This window comes from Ammospiza nelsoni, chromosome 3 (assembly GCF_027579445.1).
Source record: "Ammospiza nelsoni isolate bAmmNel1 chromosome 3, bAmmNel1.pri, whole genome shotgun sequence".
NCBI lineage: Eukaryota > Metazoa > Chordata > Aves > Passeriformes > Passerellidae > Ammospiza > Ammospiza nelsoni.
In genome coordinates, this window is record NC_080635.1 from 4,423,715 (window position 1) to 4,450,698 (window position 26,984).

Sequence of the window (26,984 nt, forward strand, 5' to 3'; positions counted from 1 at the left end):
ACATTTCCTGGATTTTCTTGGGGGGCAAATACAAAGGTGAAGCCCAGGTGGGAAATGTGCTTTGAGAGGGTGGTGCTAATGCTGAATCTTTCTTTTTTCCCCTACAACATGGGAGCAGAAACCAAATACTTCTTGTGGTGCTGTAACAGAAACCAGGTCATTGCAGCTGTGTGAATCTTAAAGGACATTGGAAGTTCTGCCTGATACCAGCTGTACCCATTTGGGGAATTTCTGTTATTTTCTGTGTTTGTGATGAGTTAAATGGCACCACTCAGCAGATAGGAGGTGTTTTGGTTTGTTTGTTGTTTCTCACTGGAGAAAAAATGCCTTAGAACATCTCTGAGTTTATTTCAGAAGGAATTGGTAAAATTCCATTTAATTCACCATAAAATATCTTGATTTAATTTCATCTCATTGTACTCTTAGATTCTTTGCTTGTTCAGGTAATCATTTATGCTACTAGGTAAATAGTAATAAATGGAGAGTTCCAGAGGGAAGAGAATTTGCAGAGAAGGAGGAGGAATGAGGGTAAAAACCAAACCCAATGAGTGACATTTTTCTGAAGAAAAGACACAGACCTGCTGTGTCTCATTAGAGCTCCTGTGCCCCTGTTGAGAGGCAAACACTTGTGCCATGAGGCTGCTGAAAGAGCAAAGCCTGGGGAAGTTCCTTCAGAGTGGCAGAATTAGGGAGAAAATGGAACATGTGGGCCAAGTTCCCATCTCTGCCCTGTAGGCACCAGCACTGGGGGAGCTGCAGGGCTCTTCTCAGTGCCTGCTCTGGGTGCTCAGTGTGTGAGTAGGGAGTGAGTAAAGCACTCACCCTGCCAGGCAGGGCTCCTGGAGCTGGGGTGTGCCATGACACGTGTCCAGAACTGATTGTGTCTGACTGCTCTGGGGGCCCTGATAATGGCACCTCCTCTGTAGCTGGTGTTCAGACATGCTCTAGGGGCAGGTGTGCAGTGTCCCTGCTGAAAACAGAGCTCCTCCAGAACACTGGCAGTGCTGGTGCTCAGGTTTGTGCAGTGTAAGGGCCCCTCTTGCCTGAGATGGGAGATGGATTCATCTGGGTGTGTTTGCATGGAGGAGTGAGAATGAACCCTGAGTATGCAGAGGCAAGAGGAGGATCTGGAAGCCAGGGGTCACTCCTGGGGGCAGTGGGGACACTGGAGATGGGACAAACAGGACTGGTGGTGCAGCTGCTCTGCTGTGGCCACAATGAACTCTGGTTAGACAGAGTTGCATAAATGCACTATTTTAAGTAAAAGATATAAAGAATATAAACATGAAATGAAGAGGCTTTAATCTGGTATCTTTAGAAATTTGACAATTAATGGAAAGACCTTTGAAAGCACAATGTTTTTTGCAAGTTTAGTGACAGTGCAAATATGGAGGGGGGGACTCACAGGTTTTGGTGGTTTCCAGTTCAGCTTGAAGATAGACACGGATTCTCAGACATATTTTGTATTCTTTTTTTTTTTGTACAGTGCAACTTTTCACATTTGCTTGCACTGTGATGTTTGAATATATACTCCCTACTTCCCTCCTATTTTGGATTTGTTTGGATTTACCTGTTGAAAATGGAACTGAAATGCATATCCTTGTGTAAGTTAAAAAGAGATGTAACTGGTCTTGCTGTCAAAGGAGGCTTTACATTTATGTCGCAGTTGAAGTGAAAATCAGGGCTTTTGGGTCTCTGTAGCAATCTTTCTCAATGCAAGATTGTTCTAATGAAAAGTGAAATTATCTATTTAAGGTCTGAATTGGAATCTCTAGCCATCCTGGTCTATAGTATTTTCATGGAAATGTGGGAATGCCCTTTTCTAGTTCTTAAGAAAATGGTGTACTAGATTGGTAAGAGGCTTTAGAGCAGTCCTGGGAAGATTTTAGCTTCCTGTTGTTAGCTCCAGATTTTAAGGAGAAAATCCAAACTGGAAAAGAAATAGTGGGTTTTTTTTCAGCAGGGATGGAAACAAAATGACATCAGGATTCTCACAACTCTTCTCTTTCACAATTGGAGTTGTAGTTCACATTCCTCTCCTGTTTGTGCAATACTTCCCAAATGTTACTTTCTCTATGTTGGTACTGCAAACTGTCAGGTTCCTGTTTTTATGTAAATGAAGGGAAGTTAATTGTCAGGTCTGCAGCTGCCAACAGAGAATGCTGATGTAAAATAAAAAAGGGGAAGGTGTTTGCTGGTAGGAATTAGGTAAAGGGCTGAGTAACTTTTTCTGCAGCCTTCCTTAAGAGGAACAAATACGGCTGAGCAGCTCCTGGGGACTAAAGATACCAGCAAAAGGATTAATCGTGCTCTTCATGAGCCTCTGCTTTTGTTCCAGGCACAGAAAGGGTCCTTTTCTGTTTCCCTTCACGCTGCTTGTTGTGAAGGGAGAAGTGTTACAAAGGCGTCTCTGTTATTCCTCCAGCAGGCAGACATTAGTTTACAGAACCCCGAGGGGAAGCCATACATCTGGGAGGTTTGTAAACGCCTTCGAACCTCTGTTTGAAAAGCAATCTATTTAAAGCTCGTCTGGTGACTACTTTTAGCCGGGCGGCGAAAAGCCGCTTAGCGCGGCCGGGCTCTGCAGCCCTCGCTGCCGTCCGTGCAGGGAGCGGGGCCGCCGTGCCGGAGGAGCCCCAGGAGGAGCCGGTGCCGGAGGAGCCGCTCCCCCCGTGCCGCCGGAGCCTCTCCCGGGGCCGTGCGGAGCCGCTCCCCCCGTGCCGGCGCTCGGTGCCGCCGCTCCGGGCGCAGCGGGGCCGTGCGGTGCCAGCACTGCGTCAGCTCCACACCCCGTCAGCTGACCCGCTCCTGCAGCACCAGTGCAGCACCACTGCGGAGCCCGGGGAAGCCCATGGTTCCCTCCCTGGGCTGCAGGGCACTTCTCCCGCAGCTCTCCCCTCTTGGAATGCATAATTGATAATCCCAGCTGGAGAGATGGACAGTCAGCCGGGCACTTGGAAGGATAAGGGTATTTATTCTTTCACCTTCTTTGCTTATTTTATTCCTTTGAGATGCCGCGGGTCGTTTTCAGCAAATGGTGTCTGTAGTGTGTATTTATTTGATTGTGAAATGTAGCCGAAGGTGTGGAGTCTCTTTGTGCCGCGTGCAGAATTAGAAAAGCTGCAGGTTAAAATGGGTAAATAGGAGCAATGCAGAAGAATAAATACTTTATGTAGGTGAAATGGCTTGTGTGACACTGCAGATCTTTTCCAGCCCTACAGAGCATGTTAATGAAGGGCTTGTTTTGGTATGCACGGCACAAATACCGGCGTAGTCCCAGTTTAGTCCGTGCTCCTTGGAAATTTCGAGATTATTAATAATCTAACAATACTAGCCATTAACTGTAAAACCCCGTGTAATTTGCTGGTCATGTTTTAATATTTTTAAGAGAAGAAATTGCATGCAGACCACAGCAGGGTGGGGATATTTTCTCTAAAAATCTGTTTGAAATATAACCTTAATCCCGTTTGCTCTGGATCTTTCATAATTCTGTCAAATTCTAGGTAAAACTGTGTCTGATTTTTCAGAATTTACAGCCATAATATTAAATTGATTTGGTAAATAAGTAGCTGACCTTAAATTAGTGTGGTGCTGACCTTTGTTCCTGTAAGCACCAATGGGAGATCTCCGGTGTAAATCTCTGTGGATCATTACATTAGTGCTCAGTGTGTTAGAGTTTAAGCCTTATTTGAATAAGTAATCTTCATACTTTACCAACAGGACAAGCTTTAAAAAAAATTAATTATCTCTGGATACTTAAATGTATTTTAAAGGGCCCTATCAGGGTCAGTGCTTGTGACATTTTCCTCTTTTTTTGGGAATTATTGCTCAAAGTCTGTTTTTTTTTTAATATATTCTACTTGGACAAAATTGTCAGCTCTCTGAAATCTATAGAATGCTTTTTCAGAACCTAAATATATACCAAAAAAGGTCCTGAAGGACTTTTTTTGATCACTTGCCTCTGCAAAATCAGGTTCTTTAAAGTTTAATCTTTTATTAAGGGGCTGTAAAATAATAGGAAAAATATGATGCATTGTTTAGTAATATATTGTTGTTGATATGTAAGTAATTTAAATGTTCAAGGCTTCATACGTCAGGCCTGAAATTTGTGGGGAAGAAAGGAAGGAAAGGGAAAAAAGAAAAGAGGGCTGAGGTCAGAAGGTTTTGGTGAAAATTGGAAGGCGAGTTCCCTTTTTATGTCTTCAGGCCTAATTTTCAGGTTTCCTTCACACCCAGCCTGGCAGGGGTGGTGCTGATCTGAAAGCACATTTCCAACCCTGGAATTTGAGGCCTTGACAATAATGGAGTCTGTTTTGGTTTAAAACCCCTGAATTGCCCATCCTGAGCAGAGATCAGATCTACAAGAAAATGGAAGCAGAAATGAAGGGTTTGGGGGAAGCAGAAGACTCTGGTTCCTCTCCTTTTACAGCTGCTGTTGAAGCCTGGTTTAGAGGGGCTTTTTTTTTGTTTAGAACAAGATGAAGATACTGTGTTTCACATTCTTCCTTCCTTAAGTCAGGCTCCAGTGGTATGGAAAATGATGGGTAAAGTTCAGGGACTGATTGCACTATCCATCCAGCCCCAAAATAAATATAGAAGCAAATATTGCAACATGCTCCTTTCCATGCAAAAAAATTACTAAAAAAAAAAAATTAAATCTAAAACTTAGAGCAAAAACTACAATTTGTACTTGGACTTTGCAGCTGAAACATTGCTTCCTAATGAATATAATCTTAAATTTAGATTTGGTTAATGTGTTGTAGTTGAGGAACAAGCATAATGCAAGTGGTACAACTTTTGGCATTGATTAATACCTGTGGTATTGATCATCTAGATAGATAGGATGAAACAGATCTACCCTGGGAGTAGCATGATTTTAATTTTTAATGCTCTTGAAGATAGGCCCTATGGAGTAATTAGCACTAAAAAGTAACATGCATTATTTAATTTTTAATGATTTCAAGGCCTTGTCAGGTTTTAATGGCTGAATATTGATATGATGGTATGGTGAAGAGCACAGCTATACTTCCAGGTTATCCCAGCATTCTTTTCTAATTAATGAGCAGAAATCTCTCTGAATTTTGGTTTAACTTCATTAACTGATGGCAAAGATTGCATAGCCAACCTTTACCATGAATAATTGGGGCTTTGGAATGGCTTTCCCAGTTGGTACATTGTGCACACATGCACGAGTATCTGGTCAAGTAGAAATGAAAGGAAAATGTTGCTTTGGCTCATTAGGTACTATCTCGGAATTAATTTTTTTTTTATTGAGATTCTGGTAGTGCTTGCCTTGTTCTGGCATGTTCTTGTGAAATCTGTATCACTTTTTTTGTGAGGTTGTGGTGCAGATGTGCCAGGCCTGAGCTGTGCGTGGTGCAGCCCTGTTCTGTGCCCTCTGGCACCCAGCTGGGGCCACCTGCCCATGGCTCTGCTGGATGTGCTGCTGCTCAGGGATGCCTGGGACAGGGACAGCTCTGTTGGTGGCAGTCCCACGTGCTTGGCACCACTTGCTGTCCTGCTGTCACCACCCAGTTTCTCCAGCCAGGAGCTGGTGTTGTTCCTGGCTTGCAAAGAGACAGTCAAGGACCAAACTGGCTTCCCATGCATGTGATGGGGTAAACAGAGGCTGCAATTTTGTGGCCCAGTCTCTGCTCCTGTTAGGATGTTAACCAGGATTTGGAATAATCATTCTGATGCAGGAAGCCTTGAAAATATCACACCCCAGGCTGTGGTGGTGCTGGACACACCAACCACTGGATGGATGGATGGTTGATGGCTTCTCCTGGGGCTTGGGCTGTGTGGGGTCAGCACTGGGATTCTCTGCACAGAGATCAGTGGAAACCTTGAAGATCACATCCTGTGTGAATATGGAAGTGGAAAAGGCCTCTCTGAGCAATTTGTGGTCGTGGATTTTCTGCCCCGCAGCTTTTCCTGCTCGGTGACAGATGGGACATTGTGCTGAAAGCTGCCTGTTCTCAGCGCTGTGTCCCATTTCTCCATTGGCACAACGCTAAACTGAGCCACGAAAGGCTCCTCCCTGCGCCCCTCGCTGTTACTGGGAGAACATAAAGGATCCGTTCCTACCTCTGGCGTCACAGAAAGGCTCCAGTGGAACAACGCCTGTAAATCGCATGGTGTTTTTTTCTCCCCATCCCTTTGACACAAGCCGCTTTCTTTGGCGCTGAAGCGGGGTGTGTCGGGCTGTCAATGCCGGCTGCAGGGGAGCTGTCGGGTGTTCATTGTGCAGCCGCACTCCCGGGGCTCGGGCGCTGCCGGCCATTGGCGATGGCAGCGGGCGGAGGTTGCGTAGCTCCGACCTCGCAGCGCCCTCGCAGGAAGTGGAAAGCGCCGGGAGCGGAGCCGTGCCAGGGCTGGGTGCTCGCTGCACGCTCAAGATGGATGCCAAAACGGGTTAGTTCCTTTTTCCTGCTTTTCTGTGCTACACGCGAGCTCGGCTCGCTCGTGGGTCTCGCTTTTAATTGCTCTTCCTTAAAAAAACAAAACCCGAAAGAACCCCCCCCCCAAAAAAAAAAAAAAAAAAAAAAAGACAGGGTTGCTTGGTTCAGGGGTTTTTAAAAAGAGGATTATCAGGTTGAATATATCAAACCGCTTGTTTTTGGCATTAAAACCCGATATGACTTGCTCAGTTTTAAGTTAAATATCTGAAAGGAAAAGACTTTAAAAAATACAGCGCCAAAGCTATCGTAGCATTTGCTTTAAAAGCAAAATGTAACTGGATGAGTTGTGCATGTAAGGCACGGATGGTACAGGACTATTTTTAGACGTGCCAAGTGACAGTTCGTGCTTACCAAATGTAGGCAGCTGTTCTTGTTTTAGAATAGGCCTGCAAGACGTGCATTAATATTATTTATTTTATTATACTTCATATTGTGTAAAATGCAACTCAGAACTGTTTCCATAAGGAAAGATGTTGCAAGGCTGTTGCTGAAAATGGGTTTGGGTTTTCTGTGTTTCTGGTTTTATTTTTAGTCTGTGAATATCTTGGGTGTTAATTTAAAACCAGAAAGCTGCTTCTAATAATGCTTTGAATCTTTTCCTTTCAAAATAAATGCAAATAACTTGTTTCTGATCAATTAGAGAATACAGATGAGTGGCTTCATCTGCTTTCTTGGACTGCAGAATTACAAAGCAGTTTTTCAGTGACTTAAACATCGAATTTCCTTTGAGGAATTTACGATGATACCAGATCCATATGTCATTAAACCTCCGCTCGTTTGGTCCTTCTCCAAAAGGAGTGGAGATGAAATAAGGAAAAATGTTTTATGAGCAGCTTAACTGGTCCGGGAGCTCCTGGTGTGGGGATTTTTCTTATTGATTACCGAGAACAAAAGACTTGATGGGTCGCTAAAGGCCATTTGGCTTTTGCTGTGTGCTTTAATTCCAGCAATGCACCTTTGTTTCTGGCATTCTGGAACTGTCACATAGATGAATTACTCTCTATACATTCCTTATAGCTGGGATAATGCATTAATGCATGGAATAAGTGATTTCCTATGAAGAACCCACAGCTTTAAAGCTGTGCAGAGGGGACGGAGCAGCTCGTTTACACAAGTAAAGCTGTCTGCAGGCAGAGGAGCAGGGCACATACTGGATGTGTCACCTGATACAGGGGCAGCACCACATTCGAGTGCATGGATGCTCAAATTGCAGCATTTAAAAATAAACACAGTTTTAGTACTTGCAGCAAATTCTCAAAAAAAAAGAAAGGTTTATTTTTTTTTTTAAAGATTCCTGACACGATTTAAGAGCACAAAATCCACTGGTTTTGGCCAGACTGGTTGTGAAGATCTCACCCAGGTTTAGCTTAGTTTAGGTTTGCAGGTTTACAAGGATTCTTGGGTCAATCACACCATTTTGTTGATGTTTAATGCAAGGTGCGCAGTGACACAATAGATTCTTTTGTGTCTGGAAGCAAAGGAAAAACCGAAACAAAAAGTTAAGTTTTGGGATTGCAACCCACACAACAACAGATCTACAATTAGTTGATGTTATTTGTTTGGTTTTTACAAATATTGAGGAAAGGTCGTGTTGCTTGGAGCCTGGGCTGCAGTGGCAGGAGGAGTTTGGACTGGGAGAGCAGGAGCGTTGCCTCAGGCAGTGCTGCTCTATCTCTGCCCCCATATGTTTGTGCAGTCACATGGTGGCAGCGCCAGGCCCTGATCTGGCTGCCTCCTGCCTGCTGGGATGGCTTTGGCACGGCACAGGCTGCCAGGCTGGAAGGAAGGAGTGGGATGGATGGTGCTGCAGGGGTGAGGCTGTTCTTTCCACAGCGCTTCTGCTCTGTGATAAACTGAAGGTGCTGGTGCAGCTGGAGCCTGGCTCTGGCTGTGGGGCTGCAGGGAACTTCTGCTGAAATGGGAATTAAATATTGAGGTTAGATACTTTGCATTAGGGTGGGTTTAAGTTTCTGGCCATGGTTTTCATCTTTCCATGTTGGAATAATTGGAAAGAATTCAGCTCTTGAATGTCTGGGAAAACACACCCCAGCCCCAGGGGCTTTGGCACGTTGTACCTACAAAAGGGTTACACAGACTTTGCCCTACAGAGGCTACCAGGTGTTGGATGTTGGAGCATGACTCTGTTTTCATCCTGCAAGAAACAATAGACAAATTCTATTTTTTTAAATGTTTTTACAGTCATCCAAATGATCTGTTCCAAGCTGTGATTAACTGTTTTACAGTTAATTTTGGTGGTTAACTGTTTTACAGTTAATTTGGTGATGTTTAGGATGAGGCAGGATTGCTAAATGTGCATTGCAATAGTAATACATTTCTGTAATTCATCTTGAGCTCTGTGTGCACTGGGTTATTGCTGTTAACAAACAGAGCTGCAGTGTGTTGAGCCATTACCTATCCCTTGTGCAAGGGTGTACTTTGCTCTGAACAGTGATGCTAAAAATGGCACAATATTGTGTTCTCTAATGAGGGTCACTTAGGGAAAACTAAACTTGGTTTGCAAATGAAGTCTTCTGCATTGGAGCACAGCAGATTTAGCCTGGATTGACATTTCAGGGAGAGTATTCCCTCTTGATGGCTCAGTCTGTCACCCATAACAACATTATAAACTCCCATGGGAATGCTTCCATCAAAAGAAAACAAAATGAACTGTTAATGAGTCTTTGAGCTGTGCCTTTGCCTCTACCAGGCTTGGAAAGATCTAATGGTTTAGAGATCTGTTGGTGTCTTGTTATCTGTCCTCAGAGGGAATTGGAATCAATCTCTCCAGGGAGTGACCTCCACAAAATGCCCGACAATGAGAGGAAATGAAGCACAAACTGTGGTTCTGGTGCAGAACACAGCACAGCAGCTGAAGAGATGAATTCTGACATTGCTTAAGGGCATCATTGTTTTAAAATTTAAACAATTGCATCTGGGTAATCCTAATAGCAGTAGTCCCAATAATCTGAGGTCCAGACCTGACCAGTACTAAATGACTTAGTTCTGGTTGTGGTTTCAGCTCTGGTTTGACAGGGGTTTGCAAGCTCCACTCTTGGCGACTCTCAGCAGTCGAGTGAATCATGAAAAATTACTGCCTTGATATGAATGCCAAAGGAGCCTTGTTCTAATTTCTTACCTCTTTTAAATTGCAGTTGTTGACCTCCTTTACTGGCGAGACATCAAGAAGACCGGGGTGGTGTTTGGAGCCAGCCTGTTCCTGCTGCTCTCATTGACAGTGTTCAGCATCGTCAGCGTCACAGCCTACATCGCCCTGGCCCTGCTCTCTGTCACCATCAGCTTTAGGATATACAAGGGAGTCATCCAGGCCATCCAGAAGTCTGATGAGGGCCACCCCTTCAGGTGAGATCTTTCTTTTCATTAAGCACAATTGGGTTGTGTGGGAGAGCAGCAGTGTTGGTGCTGCCAGAAGCAGTGGGTGACACGTGCTGTTAAGATATTGCATAATAACAAAAATAGACTCTGCACTGAAAAATGTGTTCCCCACTTTCAGATTTTCTCAGGAGTCATACAGTAGATACAGAAAATGGAGTCAGGCCTTGGTACAAGGGATGGAAAAATCAGAATAAATGTAGCAGGGTTTAAAGCATGACAAGAGGCTACTTTAATATTTTTGAAACTTTCAAGACTTTAAAATGTTTGGTTTAGTTTGTAGCTGTGCTCCCCAGTTGCCAGGTCAGTGACAGGGTCCAGGTACCCACTGCTGCAGAGCTGCCTTCTAAGAGGAGTTAAACTTTATTAATCTGTGTTGGAGGACTTGTGGGAGTGTGTGTTTCTTGTTTCCCTGGCAGCCCTGTCCCACTCTGCCCAGCCTTGCTTCTCCCTGTTATTAACGAGTGAAGTGGCTCAGTCTCCCCTTGCAGTCTTCAGAAAGTCCTGTTTTCCCCTCTATCTACAGCCCTTTTATTAATTTGATAGTGTTCCCATCTTCTGTAAGGCAAAGCAAAATGCAGGCTTCCCTCCATTCCTCCCAGACCATGTGCAGTGGCTCCTTTTCCAGTGCAAGCCAGTCTGGGGGACAAAATTCTGGGGAAAAACACTCTCCCATTTGGGTGAATATTCCCAGCTGAAATCTTGCTTGCTTCTCATTATCTAAACAACAATTTCAAGCTTTTTTCTTAGCAAGAACAAGCAGAACTTGTTCTACCTATGCTCTTTCTGCATTTTTTTTCTAAAAATACTGATATTCCTAAGTAGCTTCCAGACATTCTCATCCAGCATACCTGGTTGCTTAATTTTTTCTGTATAGCTTCTCCACAAGAAGGATATTTTTACTTGAAAAATCCTGTGAGAAGAATTGGGTTTTTGATGCAGATGCTGAGTATCCTGTGGATGAGCTGGGGAGGGTGAGCAGATGGAAGCCAAGGGTGGATGGCAGAATGTAGCCTTGAAATGGCCACTTGCTGCAGTTACCATATGAAGTATTTTCATTTGTCTTGGACTTGCCACAAGGTCATGTTTAGCTTTGCCTTAAATGACATACATGGGAGCATTGTGTAATTTTCATATTAAAAAAATCCCCAAAGCAGAATCCCCTAAACAAAAGTTTAACAAGTGTGAAATGAGCTCCATTTTACAGATGTGCTGCACTGCTCCTTCTGCCTGCAGCGTGCACATCAGATAAATAAATTATACTTTGTTTAAAGACTCCAAATTGCCACAGCCACTGCAACTGCAGATAAGTAACAGTGGAGTGGAAAGAACATATAACCAGATAGGGATTTATATCTTTTATGTAAAAGAACTGCTCTCACTAGCTGTAAGAATGATTTCTAGCAAATGAGAAATTCAGCTCATTTTGCTGTGCTATAGTGCGTTACAGCTTGATGCTATTTCCACAAGGGCCTTCCAGAAATGGAAACGTTGCTTTTGTAGGATTTTTTCCCCCTTGTTTTATCCTGCCCCTTTTTTGCCTGGTGCAGGTGACTGAGTAAATAGCAGTGAGAAAAAACTGGCTGGCTAAGAATAACCTAGGTTAGTTCTGTTTGTCCTTTCAGCATTCCCCACACTGTGAAGTTTGTTTCTCCACAGCACAAAAAGGAGGTTCTATCTAACACTCAGAGCAGGTTTGCAGCATTTCACCCTGAGGTTTGCTGGCTGTGTCCTGCAGGGCTTACCTGGACTCGGATGTGGCCGTGTCGGAGGAGCTCATCCAGAAGTACAGCAACGTCGTGCTGGGCCACGTCAACGGCACCGTCCGCGAGCTGCGGCGCCTCTTCCTCGTCGATGACCTGGTGGATTCCCTCAAGGTGAGTGTGCCTCTGTGAGGGCACTGCTGCTGCCCCAGCTGGCACAGCCTGCATTCTGCTCCTTGCAGGATGAACACTGCCTCTGCTTGAGTAAATAACCAGGTGGAGTTTGAGTTTGCTCTTGGAAGTGTTCAGCACAGGGCTGGGTATCGAGTGCTGCTGCTGTGGTGGGGTAGCTGTAAAGGATAACTTGATCTACATGGAAAGCAGAAATGAGCTGCAGCTCCCTGGTACAGCTCCTTGCTGGTGCCTCTCACAGCAGGAATCTTCTAAAAAAACAAGCCATGCTCCACTGTGGGCATTGGGATGTGTCACTGATATGTGTGTGCGTGTCCCTCTGGAAAACCTGGCTCTGGCCTAGATTGTCCCAGCCTGCTTTGGAGCTGGTTTGCTGATTGTGTTTAGTGCACAGCTCCTTGTCTTTAAACAGGAATTCCTTTTCCACTTTCTGCTGGAGTGGTGAGAACTGAGTGATGCCCTTGGGTTACTGGGAAGGTGGACACTGGTTCCAGTCCCTGGATTTGGGAGTGAAAGCTGCTGTTTTTAGTGATGGGAATTACTGAAATGGGGATTGCAAATTTACCCAATGTGAGCAGTGCTGTGTAACAGCTACAGTCCATCCATGTAGAAGTTAATGGGATTTACTGAGAGTGGCAGAGCACAACTGACTGTGAAGAATAGTAGTAAATTTAACAAAAAGTAATCAAAAAAAGAAAATAAAAAACCCAACATAACACCCCAAAAAACCCTCCAAAATAAAAGAATTGGCTGAAAACTCTTCAGTTTTGTTCTGGGAGAATTGTATTCTCTCCTTTCAAGTTCTAATTGCCTTTCTTTGTTTTTGAAACTCGTGTTTCCTTTACCTAGTACAGTGTGTTGTCTACTTCTTTTTCAGTTTGCTTAATCTTCTTGAAAAAACTTGCATTTATCCTGCAGTAAATCCCCTTACTTAGTGCTTTTCTAAGTCCTTTGAATTGTAGTGGAGCTGGGGGAGGGGTTCCTTGTGAAACTGGGGAAAACCAGGCAGGCTGTCCAAGCCTTTCTTGGAACTGTGCAATAGAAACCTGCAGGCAGATCTTGGAATCTTACCCAGAGTTTGCAGATCCAGTTTCTCATTGTGCTCTAGGTTAAACACAGTGTGTGCCAGAAAAGCTGCACCTGATGCCCTGCAAGGCTCCTGCAGTGAGGCAGCTCCCTCTGGAAGCAGGAGGAGGTGTGAAAGGGGGCTCTGCTGCTCCTGGGACAGGTTTCTTTTCTCAGGAGGGAGACAGGGGTTGTGCAGTAATCTCCCTGCTCCTGAAGGGCTTTGCAGGAAAAGGCTTTTGAGGAGCTGGTTGTGCATTCTTTTCTGTACAACCATTTCTATTCTGCTTTTTGAGACATGATCAAAAAGTGTTGCTGCTGCCAAAGTCCTGTTTGGATCTGATGATCAACAGCACAGGAAAACTCAGAATCACAAGGTCACTTGTGTTTCTGATCAAGCCCTTTGTGATCCTGCCTTGCTCTGAGTTAGGAGATTTCTCACACCATTTGTGCAGGGATCCCAAGCCCTTGCAGTAAAGGAGGAGGAAGCAGAGAGAAGCCAGCTGCTGTTCTAGAGAACACTGGTCTGAAAACAAGGCCTTCTGGAGGAATTATGTTAGGAGCAGAATTAATTCCAGCCAGAATGTCTGCAAGGCACTCTAATCACTTGAAATACTACAGTCCATAGGAAAGATGTGTTTATTCAGCTGAACTAATTCATTTCCCCTCTCTCCTTCTGACATTTAAAATGTTTTATGTAGGTTAATTAGTCTAATTTATGGTAGCTGGAAAGAACCCTTTATCAGAAACCAGTGAATGTCAGGACAGTTCACAAGCACACGTTACTGATTTTGAAGAGTTTGTGCTCGAGGAGAACATTGGGATTCCAGGGTCTTATGTAATATAATGGCCCTGGTTTAAAAAATAAAAATATCTTGGCTTGTGTAGTTTAAACATCTTCAGTCTGGGAAACCACATGTTTATGTATAATTCAAGCTACAGAGCTCTAATGTAGAAAATGTCTGCAGGTCAGTTCATTGTGTGTAATAGTTCTGACTGTAAAATCTGTCTTGTTAAGATTTTTTTTCTTCTTTATTAAACAATGCTTCAGTCAGGGAAGTCTTAAAATGGACTCTAAATATTTATGCAGCACAAGGAGAAATTCCTCACAGCTCTTAAGGAGTAACTGCAGAGGAGCCCTTGCCAGAGCCCCAGGAGAAGCTGCATTTTGTCTGGTAAAGGCTGTGCTGGCATTGGGCACTGCTGCTCCTGCTCAGCTGAGGCTTTGGGGAACAGAGCTCTGTATTCTGAATATTCTGTAGCAGAGCAGGGCATGGGGCACTTCTGGATTTGCCCATTTTGGCTGGCAAAAGTGGCTTCAGTCCATCAGCCCCCAGGCCTTTCACTGGTGTGCAGGTCCTTGGAAGGACCAAGCCTGGATCCTGGGCTGCCTTCTGCTCTCTTCTTCTTGTCTAAGAGCTTTATTTAGAGGTGTTTCAGGGAAGGCTTTTTGTGTTTGTAAAGGTGTCTGAGGTGTGTTTCAGGTAAGCTTTGTTGTGACTGTGAGGGTCCCTGGGTTTGCACAGTTTATAAGGAAAAGAAAACAGTGACCAGTAAGGAAATGTGGGGTTGAGATGGACTCCAGGCTGGATAATCCTGGCAGAGCTGCTGGAAGTGTCAGAGGAGTGCAGAGGGAGGAGCTGTGGGATCAGAGTCCCTCTCCCATCCACTGTAAGAGCAGGGAGTCAAACCTGCACATGCAGCAGTTCCTGCTTCTGCCCTGATGCTGCCCTGGGCAGACTTTGGGTGGAGAGCAGCTTGTGTAGTCAAATGTGAACTCCTGGATTTTGCTCTGTCTTGAACCATAAATCTAATGCTTACTAAAACAAATAATTGATAGTTCTGATAATTATTGGACTTTGGGATTGATTTGTGTCTTGTTTATGTGCTTACATAAACTCCCATTTCTGCCCTGGGCAGAGTCATCAGCTGTGTCCTGGCTGCTGAGCTGCCTGGATGTGCTGAGCTTCAGCAATTGTGTCCACGGGGAGCAGGTCAGGGATGGCTGGTGGGATGCAGGAGAACCACTGTAAACCATCAGGGGCTCTTTGCCCAGTGCAGGCTGGTGCCTTCCTTCCCTCTCTGGTGGATGTGCAGGTGCTCCAACATGGAAGTGTTTGCTCCAGTAAAATGCCTGGTGCAGAGAGATCAGCTCCAGGCTCACCCTGGCATTGCAGGGCACAACTGGGCCAGGGTTTGAATCAATCATGAGGGAGTTCAGCAAATCTGCTTTATTATCCTTGAGAAACTTGCCAGAGTCCCTCAGCTGCTGGGAATGGTACAGCCTCTCTGAGGGTTACCTTTGTGCTCCTCCCTGGTGCTGCTGTGTCACATCTCAGAAGTGCTGGCAGATAAAGAACTGCATCACTTGCAGTTAATGCACCTGAGTTTTAGACCAGTTTTGAGTGAAGCTCTTGAAGTCAGTTTGATTTTGTTGCAGAGTTCATGGAATTAAACTTGTATTGGCTATCAATGCCCTTATCTTGTGGCTGGCTGTTGATTTTGTTTGGTTTGGATATTTTACATCCTTTGATAAGCTAAAATTGGATGTTGGGATATGGAAGTTCAGAGTAGCTTGGCTGCAGGCCAGTTCCAGGGTCCTGGCCCACACCCACACTACCAGCATGCCTTGTTTTCCTTGCCAGCACTTTGTGCCCATCCTTTCCTTAAGTGTAGCTCCTGCTGGTGGGAGTTTCCATCTTGGATTGGTCACTGTGCCCAGCTCTGCCCTCCCTGGTGCCAGTGCCAGCCCTCTCATGGTGTCTGTCCAGGGTTCTGCTGGAAAACAGCCCCACGTGCTGAGCTCACAGGGCTGGGGGTCTCTGCTCTGGGCAGAGCAAGGAACAAACTCTGGGGAAGCTGCTGCTCCTGGCTGCTGCTCAGCTCCTCAGCACTCCTGCAACTCTAGAAGAAAGGGCTGATTTTCCTCAGGAGGAATCCTACCCCGAAATAGAGCTGGCAGCCCTGGGTCCCCTCCCCCTGCTATAGGTCAGAGGTGTGCCTGGGACACTCCACCTGGCACTGAGTGTGGGCACAGCTTTGTGTGGAGCTGGGAAGCAGAGCCTGTGTCCCACCAGGAGCTGCGCAAATGCTGTCAGCAGGGAGGGACAATGGGGCTGAGGTGGGGAGCCAGCAGTGCTGGCAGTGTGGGGCTTTGGGGATGGCTTTGCTTCTGAGCTTGGCTCTGACCTGGAGCCAGCTTCCATGTTGGAGCACTTGTCACTCCTCTTGTTACTAAACTTTTTAACATCCAAAGTTTCTTAGGGTATTTTGAAGGAGAAAAGGTAAATCAAGCCCAGCCCTACCCCGTTACCTTCCAGACAGGCTTTTCCTGCTGTGTCAGGGCATGGCTGGGCAGGTGGGTGGACACTTGGGTGGGACACACATGGGTGTGACCTCCCTTCTCTCTGGCTCTGTCATGCAGCAGCCCTTTGGCCTCTCTGAGCCTGGCCTGTCCCCTCTCTGGAGCTGTGTGTTTGCCATGGAGCTGGCAGTGCCCAGGGCAGGCACAGGGCAGTGCTTGGGCACAGGGCAGTGCTTGGGCACTGCTGACTCGGGCTGAGTTCAGCCCCGTGACTGCACACAGCAGGCCCCATATCCCATTACTGCATCCTTGAGCCCTCTCATCAGGCAGCTCTGGTTACAGGAGCTGCACAGGGCTGAAGTGCAGAGCACTTTGGGGCTGTTTGGTTGGGAATTTGTGTGTGCAGCAAGTGGGATGTCCTGGGCACAGAGTGGTGCTGATGGGCTCTTTTTCCCTTGCAGTTTGCAGTGTTGATGTGGGTGTTCACTTACGTTGGTGCCTTGTTCAATGGTCTGACATTACTGATCCTGGGTAAGTGTTTGACTTGTGTTACACACCTGGCACACCCAATAAACTTGGGGAGGCAGTGGGGTCTGGTCACTGGGGGGCTCATCCTGTAGCCTTAGGATGTTTCACTTCTAAGTTCTTTTTTTTTGATAATACAGCAGAACAGATAGTTCTGTTGTTGAATTCCCTGAGATTGCTGATCTCCAGACATTCCATTATTTATAGGCAGGTTTGTTGTGCTGTCCCTGTCAGGCTTAGCCTGCCCTGAATGTCATTGCTGTGCTGGGACTTAGGAGGAAGGAGGTGCAGGATCTGCTGTGGCCATGTCCCACTGCAGGATTTAATTTCTTACATCCCAGAGCAGGCTGGCTTTCAGGTGTCAGAACCAAGTGATGCCTGAGCAGCCTTTGGGAAGAATTTGCATGACGACCCCATCTTTCCTGTGACCAGACTTAACTGTACTGATGGTGAGATCTGGAGAACAGCTCAGGCTCTCCTTAGTAGGGATTATTGAATTTTCTGGCCAGCAATTGGTGCATGGGGCTTAATTGTTCATTTTGCTTGGACCTTTTTGTAAGACATGTCAAGGTGTGGAAACCAGTCCTTGTTCTGCCTGAACACCATCCCTGTTGTCAATATTTATGCATTTGATGTGCTCTTTTCCAGCTTTGATTTCGCTCTTCAGCGTTCCTGTTATTTATGAGAGACATCAGGTGAGTGTTTAATAGAATTCATTCAATGTTTCATAAAATCAGCTTGAAGCAAAACCAGAAACAAGGAATTAACATTAATTTCAGTCTTCTGAAATATTTAAAGCCTTTGAAACAGGCCTTTACCCAGGAGCCAGGACCAGGGAGCACTTGTTCAGTTTGACGTTCAGACTGTGTGTGCTTTCCCTTTTCCTTCTTGGTGGAAGAAGAGGTTTCCCCAGCAAACAATTCTGGAAAGGGCCTGATGAACTTGGAGGCCTTTTCTGCTGGTCCAGCTTTGGTCAGGGCTGGAGCAGCACTGGGGAGGGTGTGTTAATCCTGCTGTACCTTTTGGGGTTGGTATTCAGGATTGGTTTCCCAAAGCTCTGTGGAATTTGTAGCCCTGGCAAAAACAAGAGGTGGGAGCTGCTTGGCCCAATGCAGCGCTGCTCTTGGGGAGAGACTCCCCTGTAAAAGGAGTAGGGAGGAAGGAGCCAAAATAAAATACTTGTGATTAAATTATGGCCAGGGCTGTCTTGGGCAGGTCACTGCACAGGAGGGGGCAGCCAGCTCTGGCTCAGCCCTTCGTCTCCCCTTTCAACAGCAGGGCAGCCGTGGGGGCAGGAGCAGATGGCAGAGCCTCATGGGGTCCTGCCCAGGCTCCTCCTCCACAGGGAAAGGGCCCTGGAGCCCCAGGGCAGGAGCAGGGACAGAGTGTGGGGGCTTAACCCGAGTGCTCAATCCCCTGGCTGGGCTGCAGCCTAAGCTGGTTACCCAGCCTGGCCCAGCTAAGCAGCTTTGCTGTTCTGTGGGGCCCAGCCCTGCACCCACAGTTTGTGGGACTCAGCCAGGCTGCAGAGGAGAAGCTGGGCTGTAACTTCTTCCTGCTTCAATTCCAGGCCCAAATCGACCATTACCTGGGACTTGTGAACAAGAATGTCAAAGATGCCATGGCAAAGTGAGTTGGTTTGGGTTTATTTATTTTCCTTTGTGCTGGTAACAGTTCCTGGCACATGTGGCACTCCTGTCTAGGACCAATGTGTTCTTCCGTGTGCCAGGCCAAGGAGGGAAAAGGTCTCAGCCTCTGGACTGGTTAGGAAATGAGCTCCTGTATTGCTGATGCTGTATTGAAATGAGCCTCTGTTATTTCTAATAGAAATCTGTGCATGTGAACCCATTAGTGACAGCTGAGCCCCTCAGCAGGTGCAGGTGAGGGGGGAATGAGAAGTTCAGCAATGTGACTGGGCTCTGAGTACAAAGCTGTGTTGTGAGGGTTCTTTTCACATGGTGCTGTTTGTAAGAGTCTGTTTAACCTTTCCTTTTTTGTTACTCAAACTTAGCTTTGTCTATTTTTTTTTCCTCTTGCAGGATCCAAGCAAAGATCCCTGGGTTGAAGCGCAAAACTGAATAAAATAAACCTGAAGCAACTTATCAATAGGAAAGAAAGTTCATCTTTTAAGGGGGAAAAATACATTGGATTTACATGGGGAGGGTCAGGGAATAGCAAACCCCTTGACATTGCAGTGCAATTTCACAGATCTTTATTTTTTAGCAACGCAGTGTTTGAGGAAAAATAACTGTTTTGACTGCCATGTGTTTCATCATCTTTAAGTATTGTAAGCTGCTATGTATGGATCTAAACTAATCATCTTTCCTTATCCTGTGTGCAGCACTGGCTAATACAAACGACTGAGACAGCTGTACATTTGCTTCAGCAGAGGTAGTTCCTGCTGCGTGCCCGAGGTGTAGAGCAGGTGGGGCAGAGGAGAACACTTCCCAGTTTGTGCACTGTGTATGGTCTGTGTAGATTGATGCAGATTTTCTAAAATGAGATGTTTTAGAAGAATATACCAGTTTAGCAAGTTTTGAAAAATCTTGCCTTTTTGGTATGAGTATAGCTGTATTGTGATTTTGTTTTATCAATTGCCAATATATATATATATATATATATATATGTGTTTCACAAAGCTTAGATCTTTCAGCTGCTCCACAGTGCTTTGTACTTCAGAGAACTGACTGAGGCCTGGACGAGCTCCAGAGCACACAAGCTTGAGAAACTAAAAATTCTCTGTAAACACTGGCATCTGTTGGAAACAACAAAAGAGAAATGAACAAAGAACCTCCACACAGAGTAAAAGAAACTTACAGCATACACTTTGTTGCACAAACGTACAGTGGTTGATCTTGAGCAAATAATTCTCCAGCTTTCAGACTCTGATAATCTGTGGACCGAGTATCTAATGCTGCAAATGTTGTTTGGAAACTTAAAGCCCTGTCCTGTTATGCAAGAAAATGATAAGTGAAAATTTATACACTTGCAGTTTGAGCTGTACTGAACTAAGTCTGTGGAATGCATTGTGAAATGTAAAAAAAATCCCAACAAAAAAGGAAAAAAAAAAACCAACCCCCAAACCCCAAGTATCAATAAAGCTTATAGACATAAAAATGATACCAGTATTTGGCTTTCTTGAGGCAAGTTTAATATATTTGTGTTTATTTGAAGTTCCTTGTGATAAATTTCCATTGTCCATGGTGGTGGCAGTAGTGTCCGAGTAGAGCACGGTGCAGGGTGGGTTTGTCACGGTCCCTTTTCTTCCTCTGCAGCCTGAAGGAGCTGCTCAGGGCCACCTCCAGTGTCCCAGGGAGCTCCAGAGGGTGTTGGGTCTTGGAGTTTTGAGACAGGAATGGTTGATGCCATTTTCAAGTTTGAAGAAAATAAGTCCCAATAATTTTTCCAGGTCAATGTGTTGATTCTGATTTAAGAGCTGGACATTGCAAACTTGTGTACAAATTTATTTGAGATGCAGATTTGAACTGAATGGCATCTTGACCATTGAAAAATAGAAATTCATGCATTAATATTTCATTTTCCAGTAAAATACAGCATTACTTCTGAGCATTTTATACAGGAAGCCAGACCATAGAAACATACAAACCGTAGGTAAGTGTTTTCCTGACAGACACTATTGCTTGAAGATATTTCTCACATCACTGTTGATTAATTCATTCTGCCACACAACTGGTTTTATTTGGGATACAGTCAACGTGGAAGGAAGGCAAACATGAGTGGTACAACACAGGCAGAGGTGCTCACTGCTGGCACCACCTGACAGAACAGGATTTGACCCTGAAGGTTCTTTGAAAAAAAGACTGCATAGGGACTCGTACTGTGTATCTGACAAACTGCTCTGCTGTATAGTCATATAAGGCATTAATAAATTCAATTGTAAAAAAAAAAGGTGATTCTTTGAGGTTGCTGAAGCACTTTGTGTGTTAAACAGACAGGAATCCACTCCTTTAATGGGATGTTTTTGCTACTTTTCTGTGCAGTGGGCAGCAGAAACGGACTGGCAGGAAGGTTCCAGAGTTCAAAATCCTATTGTCCTGAACTGGGACTAAAGCACTATTGCTTTTCAGAGACTAAATGTAAGTGTAAATGTTTTATTTTGGCCTTTATTTCTTCTAATTAAGAAAGGTAATTTCAAAGTATGGATGATGTTCCATGCCCAGAATCTTGAATAGCAAAATGCGTATTTAAGCTATTTCTTTTTAAACTTTCTCCAGTTCCACCCTCCCTTGAATTTTTGTTTTTGACAAAATGTTCTAACAAATAGTGAAGGGTTTGAGTTGCCTTTTGGGAATATCTGTCCATGGTTCCACTTTTCCCCAGAGGCAGCTCTCCTCTGATCTCAGCTGTCCCCCAGGCCAGGACAGGGGGCTCTGTGGGGTGGGGGAGAAGCAGGGGCAGGGAGAGGAGCCCACAGTCAGCCATGATGAGCTTTTCCCAAAAACAAAAGCTGCATTTCCTGGTATTAGAGGATTTATGTTTTACTTACAAGCAGCATGGACTGGCTGGAGGGCACACAGAGCCCTGCCATAGGGACATTCCAGGGATTCCTTTGGAGGCCTAGGACCCCCCTCCAGAACAGGAAAGAGGGAGTGATGGAGGCTTTCCCACCAGGCCAAGGTTCTGGCTGGCCACTGCCTGTAGGAGTGTAAAGCACATTTTCCCAGAAAGGGGGAGCATGCAGGAACACTTGGGGAATGACTCCCTCAATCTTGTGTTCAAATGTCTTGAACCAAGTCTGTCCAAGCCCTCTCCTCTCACTCACTGCTGGAGTTCAGCTTGCACTGCTGGCTGCAGGAGCAGCTGCCCAGGAGCTGGAATGCCTCACTTTGGCCTTCTGTCAGCACAGAAACAGTGGGGAATTCACTTGTGAAGGTATTAAAACCCAAAGCAGAAAACAGGGATCATGTAAGTACCCAGCTGCAAAAGGTGAGAATGGTTTAGCCCTCCTCTGGGTGAGAGTCATAGCACCGTGTGTGTGTGGAAAGCAGGTGGGGGGAGGCAAGGCTGCAGCCCAAACGACTAGAAAATTATTCCAAGGCACTTCATGGATAGAAAATTCTGCCAAATATATATATTTAAAAATAAAATGGACTTAAAAAAAAGGGATACTTTGCTCCTTCAATTAATGAAAGCTGAAGGGTTACCTCCCCCCTCCCCAGCCTGCTCATTAAATGCTCCCAGCTTTACTGAGTGCACCAAATTGGAGTTTTAAGTAGGTGTGGTTAACACCCACCCACTTTTTGAACTTTGTTCAAGCCACAAATTAGGAAATTAAAGGGCCCAGCATTTTGTCAGTATTTTCTCCCTTTTCAGACATGGTTTGAACAACACAGTATTAGGCAAAAGCAGCTTTGTGAGTGAACTGTTCTTCCCTGTGGGATCCCCAGGTTACCCTTCAAACCTCGGCTTCCTTCGCAAGGGTGTCGGGCTTTCCACAGCCAGCTCCCATTCCCTTTGGGTAGGTTGGGATGAGTGATCTGGAAATGTCAGCCTGCAGCAGGGCTGGGATTCCTGCAGCCAGGGGGGCATTCCTGGCTGTCCTGGCCAGCACAGCCCTCGCTGGGGCAGGACAGCAGCAGCCAGAGGCTCCTCAGAGGCAGCGCCACACAAACACACTGGGGAGACAGGAGGGACAGCAGGGATTGGCCTTGGGCACAGCCCAGTGAGACAGGAGCAGAAAAATACATTGGGTGTGTGAAGTACAGACTGTGTGTGTGTGTGAGAGACAGAGAGAAGTATACTGTGCACAGCTGCTCTGTCTGTAGTCTGCAATGTGAGCACTACGTGTTGTATGTGCAGTGTGCACAATTTGTGTGTGTGACACTGTGTGTGCACTCTATGTGTCTGTGTTTGTGTGTGTGCTGTGTGCCTATATTTCCTCTGCCTGTGCTCTGTGGGCAGTGTCTATGCCCTGTGTGTGTCTGTGTGTATGCAGTTATCTATCTTTGTGCATTTCTGTGTGCACTGTGTGTCTGCACATGCAGTGTGTGTGTGTGTCTGGGTGTATCTTTGTGCATCTCTGTGTGTGCCCTGTGTATGTGTGTGCCCTGTGTGTATCCATGTCTGCTGTATGGGCACACTGTGTGCCCATGTGTGTGCACATGTACCATGTGTGTGCAGTGCATTTGTGTGTGAGATGTGTCTGTGTGGCTTGTGTTAGTGTGGCTGTGTGGTGTCTGTGCATGTGCACACCTGTGTGGCTGTGTCCCTTTCTGTGTGTGTGTGTGCCTGGCTCTGTGTCCCTGTGTGTGTGTGTGTGTGCCTGGCTCTGTGTCCCTTTCTGTGTGTGTGTGTGCCTGGCTCTGTGTCCCTCTGTGTGTGTGTGTGCCTGGCTCTGCGTGTCCCTCTGTGTGTGTGTGTGCCTGGCTCTGCGTGTCCCTTTCTGTGTGTGTGCCTGGCTCTGTGTCCCGTGTGTGTGTGTGTGCCTGGCTCTGTGTGTCCCTTTCTGTGTGTGTGTGTGCCTGGCTCTGTGTCCCTGTGTGTGTGTGTGTGTGTGTGTGTGTGTGTGTGTGCCTGGCTCTGTGTGTCCCTTTCTGTGTGTGTGTGTGTGTGCCTGGCTCTGTGTCCCGTGTGTGTGTGTGTATGCCTGGCTCTGTGTGTCCCTTTCTGTGTGTGTGTGTGTGTGCCTGGCTCTGCGTGTCCCTTTCTGTGTGTGTGTGTGCCTGGCTCTGTGTCTGTGTGTGTGTGTGTATGCCTGGCTCTGTGTGTCCCTTTCGTGTGTGTGTGTGTGCCTGGCTCTGTGTCCCTGTGTGTGTGTGTGTGTGTGTGTGTGTGTGTGTGTGTGCCTGGCTCTGTGTGTCCCTTTCTGTGTGTGTGTGTGTGTGCCTGGCTCTGTGTCCCGTGTGTGTGTGTGTATGCCTGGCTCTGTGTGTCCCTTTCTGTGTGTGTGTATGCCTGGCTCTGTGTCCCGTGTGTGTGTGTGTGCCTGGCTCTGTGTGTCCCTTTCTGTGTGTGTGTGTGTGTGTGCCTGGCTCTGTGTCCGTGTGTGTGAGTGTCCCAGTCAGCCCCAGCCCGTTACCTGCAGTCGTCCCCTCCGGTGCTCACCACGAACTTGTCGTCGTGCGAGAAGCGGATGTTGGTGACGTGCGCCGAGTGCCCGAAGTAGCGCTTGTGTTTGGCCTGTGGGACAGGAGAGAGCTCAGGGCTGGCACCAGGCACAGCTCTGTGCCCACAGCCAGGCTGAGCCCAAGGCCCTCCTGCTCCCTGGGAGCTGCCTGTGGATGGACCCTGCTGTTGGGTGCTGTAACCCCGAGTGCTGAGGGGTCTGGGAAAAGCAAAAGCTGCTCAGGTGAAAATAAGAGAGGCACTTACAAATTTCTCCGTGCATGGGAAGTCAAACAGCTTGACCAGCCCAAAGTCATCTCCTGTCACTATGTTCAGGCCAGCGTGGGTGACACATGCACAGTTGACATCGGCTTTGTCTGCATTTCGTGGCCAGATCCCAATGACTTCGTCTCCAAGAATGCTGTTCCAAAATCAAGGTAAATAAAATAGATTAGATAAGACTTAACTTGCTGCTGCTCTTCCACAGGAGGCTGAGCCAATACAGGTCAGTAATAAAAAATGGCTGCATTTAAAAATAAAATTGTCCCTTTAAATGATTGCCCAGAGCTCATCATGAAGACCAGCACACTAATACATCATTTTGATGTGATTCTTAAACAATCTCTATCCATTAATCCTTAGGTTTATTTCCCATGAAACCATTGGCATCATTCTACACCAGAACCTTGTGCAGCTCTGGTCTCTATGAGCCTTCCCCCAGGATTCCTGACTGCACTGTTCCCTTAGCTGCGAGTTCCCAAATGAGGGAGTGCTTGGCTCTATGTCCCCTTGTTCTCAGAAATAGGTGTTCTACCCTGGCTTCAGCTCTCTGTAATCATTTACCCACAGAGTCACTGCCAGAGGCAGCTGCCCCCTCCCACCAGCTGTCAGGAGTCCTCTGAAATGGGGAATTAGGGGCAGATTTTTATACCAGCAGAGCTGTCAGAGTAGGAGGATTCTCATTTACCTTCTCCCAGCCCTGCCTGGTTGTCAGCCCCTGTCAGCTCTGCCTTTGGCCTGTCCCACTTCTCACAGGAAGAGCAAGAACAGCCACAGTTCTGCACTGCTGGGGCAGATTCCTGTGTTCATCCACATCAGGAAATACATTTTAGTGATACTCAGAACTCCTCCATACAATCAGTGCAGGTTTCCAGGCCTCCTGTGCTGCTGTGTTTGCTGATGTGGGACAAGGCTGCCTGGAGTGGCCCAGAGCCGTGTGAGGGGTCTGGGAGGAGTGGCAATGAGCCACTGTGGCTCTGTGACAGCCCCTGGTGTAATTAACAGCACTAATTACTACAGCCACCAAGCAGCCAGAGCTGTAAAACCCCCAGGGTGTCACATGGAGCTCTGGGCAAGCAGAGCCTGGGGGTGCTCACAGGTTTGCCAGGCCCCGGGGACACCTCAGCATTGACACCCCAAACCTGTGACTGATCCCAGTGCTCCCCTTGGCTGTTACCTGGTCCACGTGGCCCAGGTGATTTTCTCTATGACTGCAGGGTCTGTGATTTGCTTTCCCAGGGGCACCTCGTGAACCTGACGCTTGTAGGCACCTGTGGATACCTGAAAGTGGGAAAGGAAAAACCTGGAGGCTGCTAAAAACACATTGTTGTCTTTAAAATTCCCAGCAGTCTCACCAGGTTTTATCAGCAATTAAACATCTAGGATAACATTTCTCTTTTTTCCTCATTATCTGGAATTGATCACATGCTATATAAAGGAATAACAATGTTACAGGATGATGATGGAAAGAGATGCTCTCATGCAGAGCTGACAGATTTTCTCTCACTTCTATACTTTATCTCAACATAATTTTACTAAACTTTATCTCAACATAATTTTACTAAATCAGAAACATTTCTGAATGAAACCCCTTCAAATTAACACTTTAATTAAAACAACTGAGCTCTCACCCAGATCCTAGCCTCGGGGAAGAAGGGAAAGGCTTTCATATGGTTATAATCCACAATTTCTCTTTCAGCATTGTCCCCCTTCCATGGACCTGGGATAAAGCTTTGCCTTAGCACAGCTGGAGCCTCCACCTCGTTGTGGTGGCCCAGTAAACCTGAGGGCTCCAGGGGCTATCCCAGACATACCTGGATGTACCTGCTGTCTGCAGAGAAATCCATCTGAATGACAAAACTGGCAATGTCCTTGCAGTAGCCAATTCGGTTCAGGGTTGTGCCTTGAGTGAGATCATAAAAATCCACAGTATGTTCTTGTGAGCCCACTGCCAAAAACCTGTTATCTGGGCTGATCCTAGGCAATAAAACATGGAGTGTTTTATTGAGATGTCACTGGCTGTTTTGGTGCAAGATTTGCTTTTGCTTCTCATGCTAATGTGACAGTAATCTTTTTAAATGAAAAACACAAAAAACCTTCAATCAACAGCAAGACTGAACCTAAACCAAAACTTGATGCTTAAGAGAAGAGGAAAACTCAGGATATCTGTGACAGAGGACAGGGTTAAATGGAATATTGGGAAGGAATTGTTGCCTGTGAGGGTGGTCAGGCACAGGCCCAGGTTCCCCAGAGAAGCTGTGGCTGTCCCACAACTGGAAGTGTTGAAAGCTAGGTTGGACAGGGCTTGGAGCAAGCTGGGACAGTGGAAGGTGTTCCTGCCATGACAAGGGGTGGGACTGGATGGGCTTTAAGGTCCCTTCCAACCCAGACCATTCCATGACTCTATTCTGTATTGTTGGCGGCTAAATGATGCTAATATTGCACTTGCATAAAGCCACAGCACAGTGTGCAGAGCAACACCAATCCCCTGGGAGTCAGCAACAGGAACTGCAATTTGGAGAATTAACTCCCATCATTCCAGCTGTGCAGGGTGGCTGGAACTGAATTAAAGCCCCACCACAGTGCCCTTCACCAGCTCACACAGGTTCCAACCAACACAGACTTACAAAACCTCTGCAAATCCCCTGGCACTCCATGGCCGTTCCCTCGAGGCAGGGCTGTGTATTTTGAGCACCCCCTACCTGATGTCCTGAATTGCAGATTTCCTGTCCCGTTTCTTGCCCCAGACCTTGAGGCTGTTGACGAGCAGGAGCACGAACTCTCCGTTCCTCATGCCGATGGCCACCATCTCCCCGTCGGGGCTGTAGGTGGCGCAGCGCGCGGGGTGCCCCAGGCTCACCTTGTTCACCAGCTTCTGCAGGGACACAGAACAGGCTCACACCTCCCCAGCACACCCGGAGCTTCCAAACACAAGTACAAAACCTACTTAATTCAAAACAAATCCACTCTGTTTCCCTCTAAACATAAACCTGAAATGTC

General features: G+C 46.3%; 2 protein-coding genes across 6 annotated transcripts in view; one reads left to right on the top strand and one right to left on the bottom strand.

The window, feature by feature from the left end:
- RTN4 (reticulon 4) overlaps positions 1-19,757 on the top strand; it is a 40,434-nt gene extending 20,677 nt beyond the window's left edge. For 2 of the 4 annotated variants that reach the window (XM_059467496.1, XM_059467497.1), the window contains 6 exons: positions 9,614-9,821; positions 11,590-11,728; positions 16,577-16,646; positions 17,289-17,335; positions 18,211-18,269; positions 18,680-19,757. In XM_059467496.1, the coding sequence (XP_059323479.1) occupies positions 9,614-9,821; positions 11,590-11,728; positions 16,577-16,646; positions 17,289-17,335; positions 18,211-18,269; positions 18,680-18,722 (566 nt within the window). In that variant the 3' untranslated portion in view covers positions 18,723-19,757. Of the gene's footprint in view, positions 1-2,732; positions 2,969-6,203; positions 6,415-9,613; positions 9,822-11,589; positions 11,729-16,576; positions 16,647-17,288; positions 17,336-18,210; positions 18,270-18,679 lie in introns of those variants that run through there. The other 2 variants (XM_059467498.1, XM_059467499.1) reach the window with 2 other exon arrangements.
- EML6 (EMAP like 6) overlaps positions 19,541-26,984 on the bottom strand; it is a 92,658-nt gene continuing 85,214 nt past the window's right edge. For both annotated transcript variants that reach the window (XM_059467494.1, XM_059467495.1), the window contains 6 exons: positions 26,687-26,859; positions 25,799-25,961; positions 25,162-25,265; positions 23,973-24,126; positions 23,680-23,780; positions 19,541-22,276 (listed from right to left, as the gene is read on the bottom strand). In XM_059467494.1, the coding sequence (XP_059323477.1) occupies positions 22,252-22,276; positions 23,680-23,780; positions 23,973-24,126; positions 25,162-25,265; positions 25,799-25,961; positions 26,687-26,859 (720 nt within the window). In that variant the 3' untranslated portion in view covers positions 19,541-22,251. The remainder of the gene's footprint in view (positions 22,277-23,679; positions 23,781-23,972; positions 24,127-25,161; positions 25,266-25,798; positions 25,962-26,686; positions 26,860-26,984) is intronic.